The following is a 22983-nucleotide window of genomic DNA, read 5'->3' as shown; positions in this document are numbered from 1 at the left end:
CTCGATGACTCGGATGGACGTAAACAACTCTTTACGACAGTCTAATTATTTACGGCAGCGTCATGGCGGCGCACGGAGTAAGCTTTGAGAGTACAAATAGCATCGAAAATAGAAAGGAAAGTAAACGGCAGGCCCGACAAGAGACAATAGAACAGGTATGACCTGATATTTTTACGGATTGAAACTCTGTTCATAATCCATGATTTGTTTAATTTGCCTGAATCGTGGTTCAAATTATAGACATCTCGGCCGAGTTGAAGCTAACAAGCTAAGGAGACGAACGCCAACCACACGACAGCGTCAGTCTGTGGTACCAGTTCAGTACCACGCTCGAACAACATGTTTGCGGAATTACCTTTTGCTGTGACGTGGTTGGGTGTTTGTATGCCTTCTCTTCCTCGCTGTACCGTTGTGTTGGCCTGATAACGTCAGTCTGGTCGGACAGGATGCTGTTAAACTGCTGGCAGGACATCACAACACAAACACTGCTGAAGCAGATATGGGTTTTATGTGGTGGTCGCAGCCACACACGGTGCCCAGCCTTGCTCATGTATGTATTTGCTGTGCTGCTGTGTTTACACTGTTGTCACTCACAGGAAGAGCAGACTTTGCTTCCGCTACGTGAGCATTATAGGCTGCTCACACATAATCTGACCAGCTCACCTGTGCTTGCACTGAGCAAAGTAGATGTTATTCTACATGGTGATTCTAGACCTCATCACCGCTGCTGCATTCGCATTAAAGGATATAATTGTGCAGCCGTTATGTCTCTAGAGTCTCAACTATTCGAGAATATTATCATTGTTAATATGTTGGTCTAATATCAAGGTGAATCTGCAGTCATAATTTGACATTAGAATGGTAATCACAGCCAGCCTGTTCAACTCTATGCCCCTTACTTTGACCTATTATTTTCCCCCTCATATTTTTATCATTGGCGGCACAGTGGTGCAGTGGTTAGCACTGTTGCCTCACAGCAAGAAGATTCCAGGTTTGAGTCCCAGCTCGGGCACAGAATCTTTCTGTGTGGAGTTTGCATGTTCTCCCTGTGCCTGCGTGGGTTCTCTCCGGTTCTCTCCAGACTACTCTAAATTGACCGTGGGCGTGACTGTGAGTGTAAATGGTTGTCTGTCTATATGTGTTGGCCCTGTGATGGACCGGGGACACCTCCTGAGTGGACCCCGCCTTTTGCTCGAAAGCCACTGGGATAGGCTCCAGCCCCCTGCGACCCTTAACAGGATAAGCGGAAGAAAATGGACAGATGGATTTGTTTTTAATCATATTCTGCCCTTCTCCATTCAATTCCAACATTGTGGCTCCTCTTTCCACCCTGATATCCAGGCCAAGCAGAAGTATGAGAGAGAAGAGAGGAGAAGGGAGCTGAAGCGACAGAGAGGAGAGGACACATGGATGCTTCCTGAGGTCAACCACAGACTGCAGCAGATAAAGGAAGTAAGATACAAAGCCGCACCTACTGTACTGGGCACTATGTTGGTGTTTTGTAGCGTCACACAAAACAGGCACATTTTTACAGTTTGAATATTGTTTTGGATGAACTCTAATGCTATACGCTCTCAGTGCCATTGTGTGGTATTGTAAAGCAAGTATGTGGATGGAAAAAGGAGAGCTCTTGATGATGATAATGATGCTGATGTACTTTACTCGGTAAGGTGGGAGCTGGGTGGATGATGCGCACCATGCAGCGGTCGCTCTATGACTACTGGTAGAGATTTGGCAAAACCATTTTCACTGCAGGAGCTTTGTTGTGATTGTATGAGTTAAGCCCAAGTAATTCAGAGAAGAATGAGACTGTAAATAAAGAGCAAGAGGAAGCATCCCAAATGACACCAGATGAGAAGAATAAAAGTCTTAATTCAGCTGCATAGAAGACTCGACAATTCTTAGGGCTTATTTGCGGCTAAATTATTATATGAATGACAACTGACTCTTCACCGCAATATTCATCCTCCATAGGAGACCTCTGAAAAGAGCAAGAAGAAGAAAGAGAAGAAATCAAAAAAGAAAAAAGAGAAGAAGAAAAAGGCAAAGAAGGAGAAGAAGACGCTGGAAGCGGAAGATGGTTCTAGCCAGAGTTCAGAGGTACGTCATGAAGTCATTTTTCACTGCTGGACTCTTCTAAACCAAGTCTTTTGATCCTGCTCCGCTCTTTTATGAATGAACTTTCATATTTCTGGTATATTATTCCCTTCCCACTGTAGGTACATTGAGAACTTCCCTCATTGCTTCGATAAAACTCATATTTTATTATACTGGGATGCCAATTTCTCAAATGCAAAAAAAAAAAATCAAAATTCTACTCCACAGAGTTTAAAGGTATTTTCTTGAAAAATTGCAGCTTTAGTCCTCTTAATGTTATGTCAAAATATTTTAAGCTTTATTCCATCTCTGGCCTCTCTGTGTGTCTGTCTGTCTCTCTCTCTCTCTCTCTCTCATTTCCCTCCCTCCACGTGTGCCAGGACTCGGGTGATGAGTGGGTTGAAGCTCAACCCCAGACCCAGTCTGCTAAACCCTGGCAGATTTCTGAGGAGTCCAAGCCTCCAGAGAGCAACAGCAGCCCTGCTCAGAGTGTCCAGGTGATGTTCTTCACCTGCTCCCACAGAGACTGAATGATAACCAATTAATATTATGTTTCACTTAGTTTGTCATGGCTTTATGTTAAGAGTTATTCAGACAAAATCTTTTATGGATAAATGTTGTCTGTAACATTTTCAAAAATCCTCTCGTCTCTTTTCCTCACGAGAGATGACTAAGAAAGCTGAAGAGAGCAGACACGTGTGGCTTCTTCATCTTCTTTCAGTGGTCACTGATCTTCTTTTAACATATGTACTTGTATTTTACTCTTTATCTATATCCTGTAGCGAGATGAATGGATGACCTTTGATTTCCTGGCCATGAAAACCACATCCACTGCAGAGAAAAGAGCTGAGAAAGAACGACAGAAAGAGGAGGAGCGAGCTAAGGCTCAGGCCATTGAACAGGTGTGTGTGGAGTATTTTCTCGCTCTTGTTGTACCTGGTCAACCTAAGGAGTTTGCAGATATTTTAAGATAGGTATATGGATAGAATAAGAGTGGCTCGCACTCTGTTCAACTGTGTGGTTGTCAAGGTAACTGGGTATCCCTGCTCGGACAGGTGTGTGCCAGTGTGTTCTCACCGATGTCTGCAGGGTGATTTTATATATATATTTTTTGGCATTGTTGTGCTCTTGTGGATATACACAAATGAAGAGTGTGTGTGTATGTTGTTTATTTCCTCAGGCTGGTCTGGATAAATTGGAGCTGAATCCCTACTGGAGGGATGGGGGGACTGGTCTGCCCCCAGAGGAGATGGCTGGTACTGCAGTAAAGAAAGGTAAACAGATCAGTATATTCGGCTGGTGCATCTCTACTCTTATTAACTGCAAGAGAAACAAGGCCAGCAAGGTTTCTGCCAAAATATTTGCTTTCAGAATCTCTGAATAATGTTTCCCTGCAAAATATTAATAACATTATTCTTCACCTGTACTCAGCTGCAGGCAGAACTGTATTACAGAGCAGGTAATGTTTCTCCTTTGAAAGTTGCCTCTTATCACAGAAGGGCAGGTCAGCAGGAATACAGTGGGTTTTGTTGCTTGGCCAGTCCAGGGGTACTGAAAGGTCCTTTTTTTTTTTTTTTTTCTTTCCCAAAAGTAGAAAAAGTTTTACCCCTCAGACCTGAAAAGTCAACCATCAATAATTCTGCATTCCTTCGTGTCCCCTCAGTAGTTCAGCATACAAGCTGAGCTTTGTGATATCAGGAGGGTTCAGCTGGAGAGAATCTCTGGATAGAAGAATAGAATCTAAAAAGCAGAGGCAGTGCTTCTTTGTGTCGAGAAGTGGACATGGTTGTCAGCACTTCTGAATCTCTGTTTTTTTAGGGAAAAATAGCAAGGGAGTAGTGAAAGAGACTTTTGAGTTGACAAGCAAATGCAGGTGTGTCTGTTATGGCTGCGCAGTGTGAGTTTATGTCTCATGTAAGCTTCCTAATAAAAGCAAGCCATGATACGCTGAAATCATAGTAACACACACACATGCTCTCACACTTGCCTGCACTCAGACTGTGTGCGAGATGGGGAAGTTGTTTATTTCATCTTTATTTATAATTTGCTGGGTTAGTGGAGATACAGAGAGGGTGGTTGAGGGTGGTTGTGCATTTTTGCTACTGTGGATACACTTGTTTCTTTCTGGAGAAATTCAGGGAAATGCTGGCCAGTGGACGGTCAGGCAGGCGACATCTGTAAACCCCAGGATCTAACACTTGTAACATAAAAATGGAACATGCTGATATTTTTCTCACCATTCACTGTCCGCCCAGCTTTTCAGGCAGCAAGTCACACTCAGTGCCCTCATATCTCCACATTTGTTGTGTTAAGCTGCCTTTTTAATCATTAGCACAGTAGATCGGACCAGGCTGTCCCTTGGCAGGAATAAAAGCATGTGGGTAGCACTTCACAAAGCTAGTCCCTGGAACAAGGCTTTGTTCTTTTTGTTAATATTTTAGCCACCTTGAAGCTGCTGCTGATAAAGTTTTACATTTTGAAGTGGGTACAATCAAAAGCGGTGCCATGTTGACCTTGACCAGAGAAAGATTTGGTTTGGATCAGATTTGTTACATCTTATTTCTGCATTTCTCAAACCTGAACCTTTTTTTTCTGGTTGATGTTGTGGATCTTGGCTTTTGTTCCAGGGGCCTCTGCACTCTCCCTGTCCCCTTCTAAATTTTATATTTATTTTTTCCCTCAAAAATGTCCTTTATCTGTTTCTTTGACCCAGTTTCTAACAAAGATATTGCATACCTAGTTACATTCTTTATATAAATTGGTTAGTTGAAAATATATGAAAATGAGGAGAGACGATGCCATGTTAGTGAACAATGTGAGCATTTGTCACAAGCAAATAAGCTCTCAAATTCTCTCTCTCTGCCTCTCCAGTGGGTCCAGTGGTGAATGATGGTGGTCTGAGCTGGCTGAGGAAGAGCTACCAGAGGATGAAGGAGCAGGCTGAGAGGGAGCAGCGGAGCCTCAACGACGTGGTGTCAGAGAGATATGGAGTGAGCACTGATAGCACACTGGCAGAACTCACACACTCGGTAGAACACACGCCCTAGCAGGCGTTTAGGGTTCCACCTCAACAATGTTGCAAAACATTCTGTTGATTCTGAATAGAATTTTGCTCTTGAGAAAATGAGGATGGAAGAAAGCGAGTCATTCGGTCAGTTTACAGTGCAAGTCGAGTGTTAATCTATGTTGACATGGTCGATACATGAATATGAACCCAACTGGAAAAGGGAACTTCCCAGCTTTTGTCAGATCTTTGCCAATAACCTACAAAAGAGTGAAATGCAGTACATTTCATCTCAATACTAAAGAGACCTCCATCTGAGCCCCCCCCCCCAGCATTGTATTCATTCATATCGTTCAGTAGGTTGCAGTAACTGTCCGGTACACACAGAAAATGATCACATTCTGTCTCTTGCAGGTGTGTCTATTCTTATTCATTTTTTTATAATACAGAAGAAACACAATACAGAGAGAAATATTCTGTTCTGAAAGGCCACAATTTAAAATGCATACTGATTAAATAGCAAAACAACTAAATGAAAATAGGACTCATGAGTGCATCGATTTCATGCTGAATTGCACAAATGTATAAAATGGCGTACTAAAAAAAATGATAATCACAAAAGTCTTTTGTTGAAATGTGGGGCACCTTAAAAATGTTGAGTTCTCCGATTCTTTTGAAGGGGTCTGAGACCTTAATGAGCTCATAGGTCATGTGTGCTCCACTCGCCAGGAAATATCAGCCATCTTGTCTTCAAAGTGTTATGAACACTCTTTAAACCTTGAGTGAACACTCAGAAACCAACTCCCCAAAGCAGGTGTGTTGACTGTGATAATGAAAGTTAGTGCTGCCACAATGCTGGAGCCTGCAGTTCCCACAGCGTGAAACAGAACAAAGATATCGCGGTCACGGGAGGTCAAGATAAGAAAACTCTGAGATAAGCGGTCGTGTGTCGGTCACAAAATCAAATCAAAATCCTCGTGTGGCTGCAGAAAACCTGCAGAAAGATTTAGCGGACTCAGGAGAGGCAGTGTGTTGTTCCCCTGTGCAGCCATGCCTGCATAAAGACGGCCTCCAGGGAAGAGTCAGCAAAAAAAAACAAAAAAACCACCTGATCTGCACCTCATTACAAAATACAGTACTGATGTGTTATGGAAATAAACGCTGCAGACGGTTGAGGTTTAAATGGAGCTCTGTGGCCACAATCAGCAGTTATCTGTTTGGAGCAAAAGGGAGCAGCATTTCATGACATCACCGTCTCAAAAGATGCTTTTAGTTCTGCACAAACTCACAGTTGCCCAGCTTCAACTTAATTGAAAGTCTGATTTTAGCCATCGTGTTACCAGATTTTTGACAGTCTTGACAACCAAAAACCAAGAGATCGCTGGTTTGTGAAGTGGTAAGAAATCTGGTTTCAATCAGATTTCTCCAGATGCATCTCAGTCTGGCCACTATGATGTATGTCACTCGCAAGCTGTTTCTCCATTAATATTTGCAGCCTTAAGGTGAACCCAAAATGTTGTTTAAGTGGTATAATTTGTTCTGTATTTGTTTACAGTCAATGGAGGACTTTCAGCAGCGACTTGCTGAAGCTGAAAAAGCTGTATATGGAGGAAGAGGAGAAGAGCGAGACACTATGGGGAGAGGGGGGTGGAGGAAAGGAATAAACGAGGCCAGGGAGAGATGGAGGAAAAAAGACGGAGATGGGACTGAGAGGGATCGCTGGAAAAGAAGTGATAGAGGGTCATCACCAGCCCAGCGGGACAGATATTCTGAAAGAGGAGAGGTGAGGGGGAGAGGAAGCAACAGAGAAAGAGAGCAGGAGAGGGGGCGAGATGGAGACGGGTTTAGAAGAGAGGACAGGGAGAGGGATCGAGAGAGTGACAGGTACAAGGACCGAGAGAGGGAGCAGGATAGAGACAGAGGTGCTGAAAGAGACAGATGGAGGGAAAGGGATAAAGAGAGAAACAGAGAACAGCCCAGCGGTGCACCATTATGTGGTGAAAATTGGAGTCAGCGTTCCACCTCTCTCGGGTCACTGACAGGTCGCTTCCTGAAGCCCTCAGAGGACGATGAGCATTGTGGAGGTACGTTCATACCAAGGCCTCTTTAACAGATATGAGTCAGTGCTCGCTCTAGTAAAAAGCATTTCAATTGTATATGAGAAGTGACGGATGCGGTTCAAGTGGGTTTAGGGTTACTCGCATGTGCCTTTTAATACCTTCCTCTCTTGTGCAGCACATGGGCGTCCTCCTCCTCCGGCTCAGTCATCCAAAGTGTTCTCGAAACCCAGCTCTGACGACGAAGACTCCAGTTCACATAACCCCAGAGTTCCACCACGGAAGAAGAGCAATGAGTCCAACACCCATGAGAGGCCCCAGCAGGGGATGGAGAGGGGCGCTCTGAAAACCGTACACTCGCCTCAAGATGAGCTGCAAGCTGCTGCAACAACCTCAAGGTATCTGTTTATCTTGTCATGTAAACATGGTAATTTATTGCAGAACTTGCAATGCAGTGTATCCATCTAGTTTCAATGAAAAACACATCAACTTTATTAATCTCCACAGGTAACCAAAACTAAAATTTGTTCAAAAAAATGTATGAATGACCAAGTTTAAGTGCATATGAACAACATAACTCCTGCACACTGAGCTTTTCTATATTTCTACATAACCTAGAAATGATAACATAACATAATTTAAGAATTAAATTTCCCTTTATATTGAGGTAATTTTCTCTATGGAACATGATAATGCACCTACTTTTTTTGTGTAACAAAAGTAGAAATTATGCATATTACATTAGTTATGTTTTTTCTTTTTTTGGGGGGGGGGCTCAACGCAACAGAGGAAAAAAGCGGCCAGTTGTCTTGAAAAGTAAAGCTTTTGTTGATGAGAGTATTTCTGCTTGTGACGTTAGAAAACTACTTTTACACACACACACACACACACACACACACACACACACACATGCATGTACGTTTCATGGGACCTGACAGAATTCCTTATCTGGTCTTAAACATTTGTGTCTATATTCCCAGGAAAACTTCTGTGCCTACGACTCACATAAGCTTGTATATTCTCAGTTTCTGTCTAACAACACGGCCGTGTTTAAAGAAGGAAGTCAAGCACCAGACATTTTTACACACCAGCTCTTAACCTTGTCCCACAGGGAAATACTTTTAGCCTCTATTATTTATGGTCCCTCTCATGGTGCTGCCTAGTTTTTGTGATTCAAGTCATCAATCAGTCAATGCATGGATGTTTTGTTTTTTTTAAGTCATTTAAAAGTTGTCATCTCCGTCTCCAAAGTATTTCAGAAACTGAAAGAACTGTCGTACAGCTCATGTTCCCATGTCTATCCAGATCCTTTCAACCTTTTCTTTCTTGCAATTGTATTTGTACCTGTTTTATCCTAATCTAGTCTCAACTGAGCCAAAGTGCAATGTCATAAGTGAATGTGTTGTTACTTTAAAGAAGCTCCGACATGCAGGAGCGTCAATAGCTGATGCCAGCGTATCGACGGCATTTTGTGTTTTGCCTCATTAGTCTAAGTTGTTTGGGTAAACCAGCACCCAGAATCCTGCGCAGCATGAAACGAGTCCGCAGTGTCACTGCAGAATCAAATGAGGCAATGAGAAGTGTAATAGCCTAGAACGAGGCTTCCCAGGCTGCAGGCAAAACTAATGATCTGTGGGGGGGGGGGCTCTGAGACTCAAACGAATCAGAACAGATGAACACAGCAAGAGATGAAATCAACTAAATGGTTAAATTGAAAACTTCACTAATAACTTCTCCATTTGATGGTTTGGGACTATTTTTGGGGTGGAAGAAGTCATTAAATCCTGTTGTTCTGCAGTCGTGTGTGAAATCTGTAGGATAAGAGATCAGCAGTGATTAGTATTAATCATGAGTTTTTGCAAATTACCACAGACACGTCGACGTAAGTCTGCTTTAGTAAACAGTTTAAATTTTTCTCTTTGAACCTGACTCACAATTTAAGCTGGTTTCGTCAATCGTCACACTTATTTAGGGATGAGAGTGACAGTGAGGAAAAAGAGGAGGAGGAAGAGGAGGTTCCACTGCTGTCAGAGGAGGAGATGAATAAACTTGGGGCCAAGCTGGTGAAGGCAGAGATCATGGGCAACACGGTGAGTTGCGTGTCACAACTCTCAAAACTGTCACTATTTTTTTTTTTTTTTTAATTTATTGATGATTTACGGATCACCTGTCAAGATACGAGTGGAATTATAGATGCGATTTACAGCACTAGTCTAGAACTCCAAGATGAACCCAAACACACATGGAAGGAATGTGTAGATAATTTTGCTGTCCCTGGAGTGGCGCTGCCATGGATAAAAACAGCCCAAAAAAGTCAATAAAAGTGTTTATGGAGTTTTACTCATTGTGTTATGTGGACAGTAAAATAGACGTGAATATATTCACTGCTGTGTTTTAGGATGGACTCGTTAATCTCTTTAATGCTGATGCTTTATAGGGAAGATTCTCCTGATTTACTTTTAGCATCACATCTTTGCTTAGTGCTCATTTGAACGAACATCAGAGGATCCATTAAAGTTAAAGCTTTTCTTGATCTTTGAATTCCTCGTATGCCTGTCTTTATTCCTCAGTGCTAAGGATGTTGTATACAGAGTGTAACTTCTGTATGTTCCAACACACACACACACACACACACACACACACACTCACACTTAAAATTGTCAACGAGTATCTCTCTACATGACAAAGCAATTAAACTGTCTTCCCAAACCTCTTTGGGTGTGTGTGGTAAGTTCCTTTAATGTACTATAGTTGTACTATAGTTGACTTTAATGTTGTCTACACTGAGATGCTGATGCTGTGCACCCAGGAGTATCAATATTTGGGACAGCAGAAGATGTTTTTTTGTACTGCAAGTGTACCCGAGTAGATTTTATTCCTCTTTAATCAAGGAAATCTGTCCACGATGTTATGCCTCTTCTTGGGTCCCGTTGCAAAAGAATGTTGGGAAAACCACCATTCACTTGCCAGTGTGTTTTATGTATATTTTTGTTGTTTTTTGTGTGTTTCAGGCTCAGATTGCAAAGCTAAAAGCTCAGTTGGAGGCAGCTCATAAAGCCAAAGAGAGCCATGCTGCCCGCAGGAAGCTCCACGAAGCGGCTAGATCAAACCAGGTATTTACCTTAAGTGAGAGTCTTGTACTGTCGGTTGTCTAAATACTGCAAGTGTGTACACATGGGAGGAAAGATATTAGAGACACTCTTCACTTAACGATGCTTGGGAGTGCATGTTTAATTTTTAAGATTGTGGAAGTGCTGCGTGTAGGCTTTGCCGACAGAACATTGATATGAGCAACATAGAGAGGCGACTCTTGTTATTCATGGAAACACAGGACATCCATCATGAGCCTGTGGGCTAGAATCACCTGTGTCACATCAGGTGCCAGATTTTATCCTAAATTCTTGTAAAGGTATTACAGTAATAAAAGGTGGACTATTTACAGTGTATAGACAATAAAAACATGTCAGACATTCAGCAAATTAAGCTAAGTTTTCATACAGTAATTCAGTTGAACGTCTGTTAACTTTTAAGAGGGACGTGGACATTTTATATTATACTACGGTTACTTGAAAAGTCAATAAGTCTGTGATCGTGTGGGAACCCGGTGAACATTTTAGCCTTTATGAGAGCAAAATTGATTAGGCTGTATTATTTTTATCTAGTTTTGGGACTAAAAACAATGATAGCACTGTCAAAAATAAACAGAAAAAAAACAAGACCCTTGGAAATCTTTTCTCCTTTTCTTTCCTATCTAAATATTTCTTTTCCCTGTGTGGTCGACACAATTCTGCTCTCTGCATTTCAGCTTTTTATCCAACACCAACAGAGGGATACACACTCGGTTAAAACACATTGCTGAAGCCTATTCACATATAGGGAGTTCCCAAATAAAGACACAAATCAAATGATCAAATGCATATCAATACACACATTCTTAAATCATCCAGATGAATGCATGCATATTCAGAGTTGATAGATGCAGAGACTTGCACACTCTTTAACCTAACACACACTGTCACAGATGTAGCTACAGCTTCCTCTCATAGTCTGAATGTGAATCCAAACACTAAAAGGCTGTAGCTTTTCTAACTTTGACTTACACAGCTGGTTACTGCAGCATCCATTTCTCTCCCCGTGCAGGCAAGATAAGTTAAACACAGACACGCACGCACACACACACACACACACACACACACACACACACACACACACACGCACGCACGTATGCACACACGCTCATCTTCAGATGAAACTAAAGTCTCTGCTGATACGTCGAACTGCTTTTAAGAAGGAATTTGTTTGAAGTTTCTTGTGTCTTGCCGTCTACGAGGGAAATGCTCCTGTTTAGCGTTTCAGCAGAGTCTAATGGGAAACAAATGTTTTAGGGGGCTGACGGCATCATCTGACAGGGGTCGCTCATATTCTGTCTCCTGTGTTCTAGTCTTGTGTCTTGAAAAACAGAGAGCTTGACAAGGAAGCAGAGAGATTATGTCCTTTATTTGGTGCATCCAGTTAAAAGGACTCCTGAACTCCCTGAGTACGACCCACTCAAACAGATTCAGTTGAAACCATAATGCTCATAAAGCGGGGATTTATCACTGGGCTGTTGTATCCACTGCATTAGTTTCATTTAGATGTACCTAATAAGTTGGTGACTGAGTGAGTGAGTGAGCATTCCTGCTTGTGTTCCCATGACAGTAATACAGGAAGTAAACGTAATTATTTTAGCCTGACAACTCAGTGACAATGCTAATGCTGCATCTGGCTTCACGCGCGCACACACACACACACACACACAAATACAGGCCTGTAGTATATCGGACTTGAGCAGACTCCAGACAACTTCCTTATCTGATGGAAAGCAGCCTGTAGGTACAGGCTATCCTTCCGAAAATAAATGATGATTGAAAAGAAAATGCGGTTGAAATCTTCTGAAAGGTTTCTGTGAAAGGAACAAAAGCATTCCTAGGTTTCTGAGATGGAACACTGTTGATTTACTCGCTTGAGATCATTCCAGTGGCTTTTGTCTTGTCCATTATTGAGTGGTGCAATCCTGCTATGAACCCAGCACATGTTTTTGCTTAAATACTTCTCATTCCTTTAGGTTATATATGTGCAGGACAATAATGAAGTTGGATTCTCTTCAAGACACTTATTGAACTCAGCGGTCTGTTCCCTCGGTGGGGTTGGAATCAGTATTTCTGTCCACACAGTAACCTGAGAACAGTATCACCGAATGCTGTCAAAGTTCATTTGATCCAAGATGGATGCCCATCATTTTTTGGTCTCTTAATTTCCTGTGGTTGCTGTATTGGATTACTGATTGCTATGAAATGGTTTACATGCAGGTACAGACTACCAAACTGTAAATATTATCATCATATTTCTCCTCTTCATTAATTAGACATTGGAAAGTTTCCTTCAACCAAATGGGAATATTTATGTGCTGGTTACTTTAGGGTCAGTCAAAGGCATTAGCAATAAAGAGGAAAACTGAATATTTACTTTTTGTGTCTTTGGTTTTTCAGGTCCCAGGTCGCTCCAGTGAAGAACAGGAGCTCCTTCTATTCAGAACAGATCAGTCAGGCCGGGCCTGGCCCATCAAGTCTGGTTCTGGACCTCAAGAGCCCCATGGAGGACGATGGAAGAAGAAGCCGGTAAAGAGACAGGGATGAGCATGGAAAGAATTTAGAGAAACAAATGATGGTTTTCTGCCAAGGAATTTAAATGTAACTGCAGCACACATTGACTCAAAGGCAGAGAGGATCCTGCTCCCTGCTGCAGCTTGAAGACAGATGTATTGAACAAAGTATTGAGCGAGTAAATGACATTTTGCCTCCTGCCATTTTTTTTCCCTGTCATTTGGTTACATGTGTGGAGAGAGAGCAGCCAATCCACCTGACTGAGTTGGAAATGTGTTATGTCAACAAAGCTCTCCAGGCCATGCTCTGTTTGTAGTTATTATAAATTCATAAAGTGGCCTGAGTTCCTTGTACAGCCCATCTGTGTCCCTGATGATGAGCGTCCCAGGCCTGTTGTAGGATGTTATATTATTTGGAAGTGTCATTTGTCTTTTTCTCTCTAAATATCAATTTCCTCTTTCTTTCCCCTCTCTCCAGATTGAGACTCATGTTGAAGGGCAGCGTGTGCGATACTTCCAGGACGATGACAGTGTGGGTCTGCAGGAGATGGTCAGGAGGGAGAAGATGAGTTCTGCTCAGGATCAGACAGCCCTCTACTCTCGAATGGCTGCAAAGGTGACAAAAATCCTTGAATCTGTGGGTCGTACTTTAAGCAGTACTTCAAACAAAGAGGTGTCAGAGCCATAGATTACAGCCCTGGTAGGCAAACTGGGTCTTGATTAAGAATTTAATTTGTGTCTAACGGCCTTCGGCGATGCGATCCGTAGTTCATACCTTCATTTGCTGATAAACAATCTGATCACCAGTCAGTACAAACCTACTTTCAAAAACTCACAAAAATTGGTGTCTTGAGCTCTCAAAGTCTTTTTCCCCTCCTGCATCACTTCATTTGGACACCAGAATGCAGAAAGCCCTCCGCGTATATTTAGCTGCAGGCTAATGGGGACTGACAGAGTAAAAACAGCAAGACTGTCCAAAACCATCTGGTTACAAACTCTTAAGCGCTATGTCCAGTGTAATCCACATCTTCCAAAATTGTTAGGGTTCACAATCACTTTAATTTGAGCTAAAAACAAACGCTCTCTGAGCATGAGCGGCTGGTGGGGTCACTGGAACCGTCTCGCTCGTGCTCGGCCGTGGTTGCTGATGCTAGTGTAGAACTGGAAGTGGAAGAAAGTTGTATTTTTTTTTTTCCTTTTCTGGGTCAAATCAAGATGTTCGTGGAATACTGAGCACACAAGTGGATAAAGAAGGCATAGATTACACCAGATGATGTGCTTAATTTGATCATACTTTTTTGGTTAGTTTTGCTGTTGTTTCATTTCTGTAGCTGCTATCAGCTGTCAGTCACCATTAGCTTCAAGCTAAATATACATGGCTGAGTAATAAAAGAGTAATGCTAAAGCTCAAGGCACCTACGTGTGAGTAACAACTTAGCAACACGGGTGCAAACATTGAATCGTGATAATTATTGCCAAAATGAACATCATAGACCTTGTAGAGTTATAACAACAACCTGACATTTTAGAGCTCAGGTGAGTTTTTCCCCAGCTGTTGAGCTTTGTTCTCCCTCTAGCAACATAAAAGCTGCTCTTGCAACTTTTAACTGCTATTGTGAAGTCGAAAGACTTGCGCAATACACTCGGCACTAATCAAACATTATCAAAGCAGACATTAATTTACAAAGTAGAAGCTTTTATTTGTTTTAATTCTGTGTGTTGGAGCCTCAAACACAGTTTCGCTCTCTCCATTGCACTAGTCTAGTATGTTTTTGTATTCTCTCGGTCTGTCGTGTTGTGTTTTTTTGTTTTATTTTATTTTTGCGGGGTGAGTTTTCCTCACTGCTAAATCTGCCGTTTCTCCCTCCTCCTGCTGGTCCACTATCTTCTCTCGTGCTTCCTCAGTTAGAATTGCATTGTGATTGAAAAGTGATGTTGGAAATAGTTCAAGGGTCGAGGGCAAAACTGTGTCTGTACTTGAAGCGGGCAAGTTAGAGGCATCACTGAGCTACATGTGCATTTTAAACTAATATGATCATTACAATCATGAGCGTGAGTGCTATGAGACGAGGCACACGAGGATCTGGTTGACACTCCGCTCCACTTTGCTGCTCTGTACGTGTGTGTTCCTGTGAGGCGTCGCTAGATCAGGTTTGTCATACTTCCTGTAGGATAATGGAGAGGAAGCTTTTGGAGGCTGTGTCATATATGGGTTTGTGTTGTTATCCATTTCTCTCTACAACTTCCCGTATATGCTCTTGTCTCTGTCTCTCTGTGAGCTTGAAATAGTCGCAGAAGAGCAGATGGGCGCTGCCAGGTTTTTGTGCGCGTGTCAGACTATTACAGACTACACCTTTCCATGAGCGCAGGCTTATTTTTTGTATTCCTTCTTCCCTTCTCTGCTTTTCTCCCTCCTGCATTTCTGTATGCAGTCATATTACAATAAGTAGTGTAAAAATTCTGTGTGAGAGTGAAAAGGAAGCACTAATAAACACAGAGATGAAGGAGTTGCCATGGCAAAGAAAATACATGCTTTAGCTCTGTCCATGTGTGTCCTTTCTCTGACTTTCTCTGCTAACACACACACACACACACGCACACACACAAATACAATCATTTGGTCTCACTCATATTCATTACACATGCACGTGCATAAAAGTACACTCACATTCTGCTCTCACAGAGTGACACTAAAAATACATCAGCAGTTACCATGGCAGGGCTTCTATTAATACCACTTCTAATCACAGCTATAGATTTCTGATCTGCAAGGGAGAGGTACCAGTATTTAGTCCCACCAGCACACCCCCCCCCCCCCCCCACCAACTCATCATCACATCTCCTATTCTATCTTACTGTAGCTATCGGTATATTCCTCATTTGTCTTTTCTTCTCCATCTCTTTGTCCATCACCCTCTGACACTCCTTATGTCCTGTGTGGCATCTTCACCGAGTCAAGATGGACAGTTAGAGTCTCTCTCTCTCACACACACACACACACACACACACACACACACCACTGACTGAGAATCACTGGTGTTCTTTATGGTAGAAAAGGATGAGAATAGCAAATGATCTGTTCAAGGATATGCCAACATGTTTGTATCAGCACGTTTCCACTCAGGTTTTGTTATCCAAGCAACTGCATGTTCTGAATATTAGTTCACTTTGCTATTGGCCAGAAGTGATTCATTCATAATATTCATCACTATTAATAATTGGCACCGTGTATCATGTGCAGTGGCCATGGTGTTTCTTCTCTCTCCACCTTTCCATTCCTCTCTGCTCCCATTTCTTCTCTCAGCAAGCAGTCTGTTGTTATTTACCCTCTATAGTAGTCCTTCGCTGTAGTTGTCAGACTGCTTGAAATTATATTCCCATTTGTGCTAGGAGAGAGTTCTCACAGATATATAATGTCCAGATAAGGCAGGCACTCAAACAAAAGACCTGGGACCTATTGATTTAATTTCAGATTCCAGAAATTATAAGGAGTTCACATACTCAAATCCATCATCTACGACGCAATCCCACATTTCACAGTTTAAAGCAACGCACCGACAGAAACAAAGCATCAAGTTTCTCACAGAGATGCAGGATATCTTGGTGACTCCAAAAAACACCAGGAACACGTAATTAGCTTGAAGCTAATGGAGACAAACTCCTAACAACAGTAAAAATGTCTAAAAGTGTCTGCCTACAATCTCTCGTGTACCCTCAGGTATAATCCACAATGTCTTAATCCAGTCGTATAGTCAGTTCATAACTCGAATGAAAGCATTTGTGGATTACGGCACTCGGACAATACCAGTGATGCACTTGAGCCTTCGAAAACTGACATTTTAGGCGGTTTTGCTGTTGTTACTGGAGTTACCAAGAAATAATGTATGAGATAAAAGTCTTGTGTGTGCGTGTGTGCGTGTGTGTGTGTGTGTGTGTGCGCTTCATTTCTGTCTTCATTCACTTGAAGCTTTTGGCAAGCTAAACACTGGAACTCAGCTTGGTTGTGGAGGCGTTTCAAGGCATTTTTTTCACCGTCAAACAAATCCTAAACAGTGGACAGACAGGTGCATGTATGATGTTGGCATGTGGGGGTCAAGGAGTTTTTAATGGGGGTGGCACAGGGGACCATAATGTCATGTCTACTCTGAGTTTTTTTTTCCGATTCAGTTATAGTAGACAACGAAATACATTTATGGGCTGCATGCATGATTTTTTTCCTGAGCCCAAGTTGAGGCTTTTTAGTAGTCAAACGCTGCAGGCAAACAAACCAGAATGCATTATGCAAACCCTGAGCTCTGCCTTCATCTTAATTAACTCCCTGGTAGATTAAATCTGTGGGAAATCCTGTTGTGTTTCCGATTGATTGTGTGTATACGTTTAAAAAGGAAAAAAACCCACACTGTTCTTGTACAAATGCATGTGCTGTTGTACACTTGTCCCGTCCTTTGCACACACTCACTCCGACACACACACATACACACACACACACACACACTCCCTCCCTCCCACAATGTCACTAAACTAATCCAATTTCCACTCTCACTCACTCCTACACACCGAGTCACGGACACACACTTCAGCCATGCTTGCCTCTCGCTCGTTCTCTCACATACACACAAACTTCAACCTGTTGCCTGGTTACCATGGTGACAAGACTCGGACGTAGAAACACAACCAGAGTCGATATACTGTGTCCTGCTTGCCTGCCTGCCTCACTGTTTTAACACACCAACAGCCGAATACTGTGCTTCCAGGGTAGTGCAAATACAGACAAACACACACACACACACACACACACACACACACACACACACACACACTAAATATATATATGTATATATATATGTATATATGTGTATATATGTATATATATGTGTATATGTATATATATGTGTGTGTGTGTGTGTATATATATATATGTGTGTGTGTGTGTATATATGTGTGTGTGTGTATATATATATATGTGTGTGTGTGTGTGTGTGTATATATATATATGTGTGTGTGTGTGTGTGTGTATATATATATATGTGTGTGTGTGTGTGTATATATATATATATGTGTGTGTGTGTGTGTATATATGTGTATATATATAAAATATGTACATACATATATATATATATAAAATATGTACATATATATATATATATATATATATATGTATATGTATATATATATATGTATATATGTATGTATGGTGTGGAAACGTCACAGATGGTAAAGTTGCGTCAGCACGCACACACACACACACACACACGCACACACACACACACACACACACACACACACACACAGATCAGTGCAGCTACCAGACTGTCTCTGGTCAGTATTTCAGCAGTAATCATTCTTAAAGTATTCCAGTTACTTTTTTATTGTCTTTTGCCGGTAATGGAGGCTCAGTTCACCTCCATATGACAGTGCTTCTGTATAGCTGTTGTGTGGACAAAGTAAATCCAGAAACCACCCAGCTCACAGTCTTTCTCCCCTCCGTCTTCTCTCCCTCGGGTCTCCTGCTCTGCTCCATCTCGTCTGTTGTCCCATCAACACCTGGACTCCACCTGATTCCCCAGATGATGGGGAAGACGGACGGCGATAACTACACGCTGGATGACATGTTTGTGTCAAGTGCAGCACAGCGGGAGGGGGAGGGGAGGGAGGAAGAGCGGATGAGGAACAGAGCCATCGGGGAGAGTAGGAGGCTGGCGGCCTCCATGGAGAAATGCCATCACTGTTTCAACAGTCAAGAGCTCCAGAAGCACCTCATCGTGGCGATAGGGAGCAAGGTAATAGATGGTGATTTACCAAGCGTACATGCAAATCCCACCTCTCAAATGTGGTGGGTTGGACTCACGGTGATATCTAAATATTTATTTTGAAAATAATCATCAGTTGTAGCTACCCAAGGGTACTACAGCACTTTGTTTTCTCTCCTGCAATGTGTGTTTCATTTCCAGGTATATCTGAAACTACCAGCGGGAGTGTCCATGACGGAAGGCCACTGTCTCATCTGTCCCCTCCAGCATCACTGTTCCGCCACCGGATTGGACGAAGATGTCTGGTCAGAAATGCAGGTTAGCCGACCGCTGCTCTACCATCATGTCCTCTCACGCTGCACTCCAATGATTGTTGTTGTTTATCTAATTGATCATTGAATTTTCCTAAATATAATGGAAGTCTCACCCATGCTGCTTTGCCATCCTCAGCTGTTCCGCCGCACCTTGGTGCGTATGTTTGAGTCCCAGGAGCTGGACTGCGTGTTCATGGAAACACACATGAACATTCGCAGACAACAACACATGGTCCTGGAGTGTATCCCACTACCCCGGGAACTGGGTGACATGGCACCCATATACTTCAAGGTTTGTGTGTCTTCTCTCTTTCACTGTATTTTGTCAAGTCAAAGACGTTGTGTAGGTGTGGTGAAGACAGACAGTATGGCTTCATGTCCTCCACTGCACAAATAGGAAGCCAAAATATCCCGGATACGGACACTGATGACATCACCGGTTTGAAACCGACATTCACTGTTGCGCTAACGGTGTTAAAACTGCTCTTAACGTTCTTGCACTCAATTTATTTACATCCAACAACTGATTGAAACCAACATGGACCCTTAAACACTCAATCCTGCGAGGAAGAAAATGATACCTATTATTATGACGTGTACCGTGTGGCGGGATATAGGACCCATACAGCAGATAGCCACCAGGGGGCCATCGAGACCTCTTAGCCTGGTCTTCGAGGAGCTGAAACAGCTGTTTCTTTTTCCCCAGAAAGCCATCATGGAGTGTGATGAGGAGTGGGCCATGAACAAGAAGGTGGTGGACCTCTCTTCCAAAGACGTCCGCAGAGCTGTATGTTTTGTCTTACTGTGTTTTGAGGAGTTTTTGTTCTTCTATCTTATGTTCTACTTCAACAAGTACTTTCCACCTGGCATTGATTGTGAGTCTGGTGCCCCTCAGGTTCCTCGAGGTCTGCCCTACTTTGCCGTAGACTTCGGCCTTCAGGGAGGATTCGCTCACGTCATTGAAAATGAGCAGAAGTTCCCTCATTATTTCGGAAAGGTCAGTGTGAGCATTCAGAGCTCGACACCTCATGCTTGATTATATTTACCTTTGTTTGTTTTTTCTTTGGCGTGTATAAGTCACTGCTACAACTTAGCCTTCAGGCTTTTTTCCAATGAATCTGTCCTTTCCTGTCACAGGAAGTGGTTGGAGGTATGATGGACCTGGAGCCGCGGCGGTGGAGGAAGGCCATAAGAGAGAACTTTGACGACCAGAGGAAAAAAGTCCTGCAGTTTGCTCAGTGGTGGAAACCCCATGACTGTACCAAGACGGAGAGCTAGCTAGACGCTCAGAAAGCTCCGAGCTCAGCTGTGCGATCTTTAAAACAAGCTACAGTAGAAGAACTTTTTTTTTTTTTTACTTGAATAAAAAACAAACCTATCAAATGATGTTCCTTTGTCGATACCTTTTAAAAAAACAAAACAAAAAAACCCTTCTGTAATCAATGCAAAAAAGAGAAAATCTTAAACTGTAATTTGAGGTTAATTTAATGAAAAAGATGGATGTAAAAATGAACAGTATTTTGTGACTTGTATCACATGCATTTGGATTGATGGTGGTAGAATAAGATATGAATCAGAGCTGTGTGTGTGCGCGTGCGTGCATGTGTACACGTGCAATTGTGCGCATGTCTGAGTGTCTGTCAATCCACCCTCTCCTGCTTCCCAGTGCGCGCGCGCGCGCACACACACACACACACACACACACACACACACACACACACACACACACACACTTATGAACCACCAGCCACCTTGACTTGGCATGTGACCCCTTCACCCTCCGCTCAGCTTTTGGTTCTGTGATGAGATCATCACTCCAGAAAGCCACCTCGTTTCCAGGTTTCATCTCCGACGACATGGGTGCAGCTGGTTTGTGCAGAATTTATGAGAATTGGAGGGGATTCGTTTTGTTTTTGTTCTTTGTTTTTTTATATTGCACCCCATGAAAAGCTTCAGACCTTAAATGAATCTGTCCCGGGTGGGTAAGTAGGGGGAGTCACTCAGGAGGAGATCTGGCAGGTAGGCTCTCCAGTCGGTGATACATGTGGGACAATCCCATCATGTCCCACATGAGTTAGCGTCCGTAGAAAGGAGTGAAGAACGCTTCAACACCGGGTCCATTATGGGTAATTTATTAATCACTGCTATAGAGGGAACAGATGTATAGTTGACGTAGATTAGCTGCTTTTTACAGAATATTTAGGCTCCGGCAAGCACACACAAATTTAGAAAATGTTAAATTGAATGTTGTGTTTTGTGCTATTAGACCACCACCAGTGTCAGACCTGTGTTCCTGCAGTGATCAGCAGGCAGTGAGATCGTAGTATCACAGTGGATTGTGTATTGTTTATCATGTCAGGAGGGGCGACATGGCTCTGAGGTGCAGAAATATCCTTGAGCAAGATACTGAACCCCTAACTGCTCCTGATTGCCCTGCAACGGACTGGTGACCCGTCCAGGGTGAACTCTGCCTCTCACCCAGTGTCAGTTTGGATAGGCTCCAGCCTATCATTTGTCCATCCTTCATATGTTTTTTATCAACTTCACGTGTGGTAAAAAGATCTGATGACAAAAGTTTGGGGCTTTTTTTTTTTTTTTTCTTTTGCTGTCACAACTTTGAAGCAGGAAACTTTCCTATTATGTTTCCAGCCTGTGTGTCAGGCCCGGTTGCATCATAAATCAGCAGTAATTTGATTTATTCACCCTGCGATCAAAGTTTTTTGGGGGGGGCGACAGCAATGTGTTTATCAGTGTAGCAACACACCATGCGGTTTGCCACTCTTTAACCTTGGTTTTACTCGTGAAACCGTCCCTCGGGACTGTACAGCAGGTTATTTATAAGGCCCGAGTGAGTGAGGGCCCTAGGTTTATGGTTGATTGTAGCCGAGTGGCATGGAGTGATGTATGGTTATGGCCAATTAGACTGGTTGGGGGCAGATTTATGACGGAGAACCATCTCTCTCTCTCTCTCTCTTTCTCTCTCACACTCTCATGCGCTCCTCTAGTGTTATTTGCAACCCCTCCTTCACTTTGATGTCTTTTTATTTTTTATATATATGATAAACAGGGCTATTGTGTGTGTGTGTGTGTGTTGTTAAGAAGCAGGTGACATATTTCACAGAAAAAAAATGAGGAAACGGTGCCGCAAAATTGAAACTGACACAAGTGCCAACACATAAGTAGCTGCCTGAGACACATGGGAGATCTGTTGTGAATACAAAACAATGGAGCGCTGTGTTTGCGCGTCTATGTGACGGCTGATTTCTTGGGGAAAGGCACCTGGTTTTGACTTACTGGCTTTCATATCTTCCTGCATTCCACAACTACTCATATTTTACTGGCTGGAACCCTTCCCCTTGCGTGTCTGCCACTGGATGGTTTCATCTATATATGGTCTTGTTTCTTTTTGCATGCATTGATGGGAGATTTGTGTGCTCTTCTTGAGAATCCAAGCTTTTTTCGTCTCCACGTAAAATACTGCAACTGCTACCTGAGATGACACTGCAAATCTGTCTGGAAAACATGCAATATATTTCCTCCCCACTCCTCATGTGCTAAATTTATGAGTTTATGTACTGCGATACTAGAACATGTATTGCCTGATGTTTTAAAATGTACTCTAAATTATTAATACATCTGGCTTAAGCTACTTTAGACTTTGAGTCAAGATACGACTGATTTGTTGGTACATCTCCTCTCAGTAAAATGACCTCAATAATGTGGGTCACAGAAAATTCCGGATCATTTCATGACTGCGATGATGAAAAAAGATTGGTTATCACATGCCTTCTGTCTGTTTGATAACCAATGTTTGCTCACCTCCTTTCATGCCTCCCTCACACATTGTAAACTGCTGGATTACAGCATGAAGACGCGCTCATCCAGACGTTCTGTCAACCCTGTGTAATTCCTAAATATCCAAGCTGCGGCAAACATAATAACAATATTAAAATCTGATGCCATCCATGTTCCGTGTACCTACTCAATGAGAATACCATGCCCTTTTTGTCTACTCCTTAATTCCACAATAGCACACTTACTGAGCTGTTGCCCTGTCTGCACTCAGCTATAGATGGCTGGCTGCCAGCTCAAGGCAGTCCCTCCGCTAGCAGGCTTATCT

General features: G+C 42.6%; 1 protein-coding gene across 1 annotated transcript; it reads left to right on the top strand.

The window, feature by feature from the left end:
* The first annotated feature begins 25 nt into the window (after window positions 1-25).
* cwf19l2 (CWF19 like cell cycle control factor 2) lies at window positions 26-22722 on the top strand. The gene is made up of 19 exons (XM_086215746.1): window positions 26-155; window positions 1342-1452; window positions 1975-2100; window positions 2478-2594; window positions 2880-2999; window positions 3278-3371; window positions 4969-5087; window positions 6657-7185; window positions 7337-7556; window positions 9131-9248; window positions 10170-10271; window positions 12687-12815; window positions 13278-13415; window positions 18367-18579; window positions 18751-18867; window positions 19000-19155; window positions 19570-19650; window positions 19759-19860; window positions 20001-22722. The coding sequence occupies exons 1-19, from the start codon at window positions 63-65 to the stop codon at window positions 20139-20141; spliced, it is 2826 nt and encodes a 941-aa protein (XP_086071872.1). The 5' UTR covers window positions 26-62; the 3' UTR covers window positions 20142-22722.
* The last annotated feature ends 261 nt before the right edge of the window (window positions 22723-22983 follow it).

Source organism: Aulostomus chinensis, chromosome 10 (genome assembly GCF_037954235.1).
Source record: "Aulostomus chinensis isolate RoL2024-O1b breed Wild chromosome 10, RoL_Achi_v1.0, whole genome shotgun sequence".
Classification (NCBI taxonomy): Eukaryota; Metazoa; Chordata; class Actinopteri; order Syngnathiformes; family Aulostomidae; genus Aulostomus; species Aulostomus chinensis.
This window is presented reverse-complemented; position numbering and strand designations above follow the sequence as displayed.

Coding starts and splice junctions, on each gene's coding strand:
- cwf19l2 (XM_086215746.1), top strand. CDS start 63: ATGGCGGCGCACGGAGTAAGCTTTGAGAGTACAAATAGCATCGAAAAT. Junction 7,186..7,336: donor GGACGATGAGCATTGTGGAG/GTACGTTCATAC, acceptor TCTCTTGTGCAG/CACATGGGCGTCCTCCTCCT. Junction 19,156..19,569: donor TGGCACCCATATACTTCAAG/GTTTGTGTGTCT, acceptor CTTTTTCCCCAG/AAAGCCATCATGGAGTGTGA.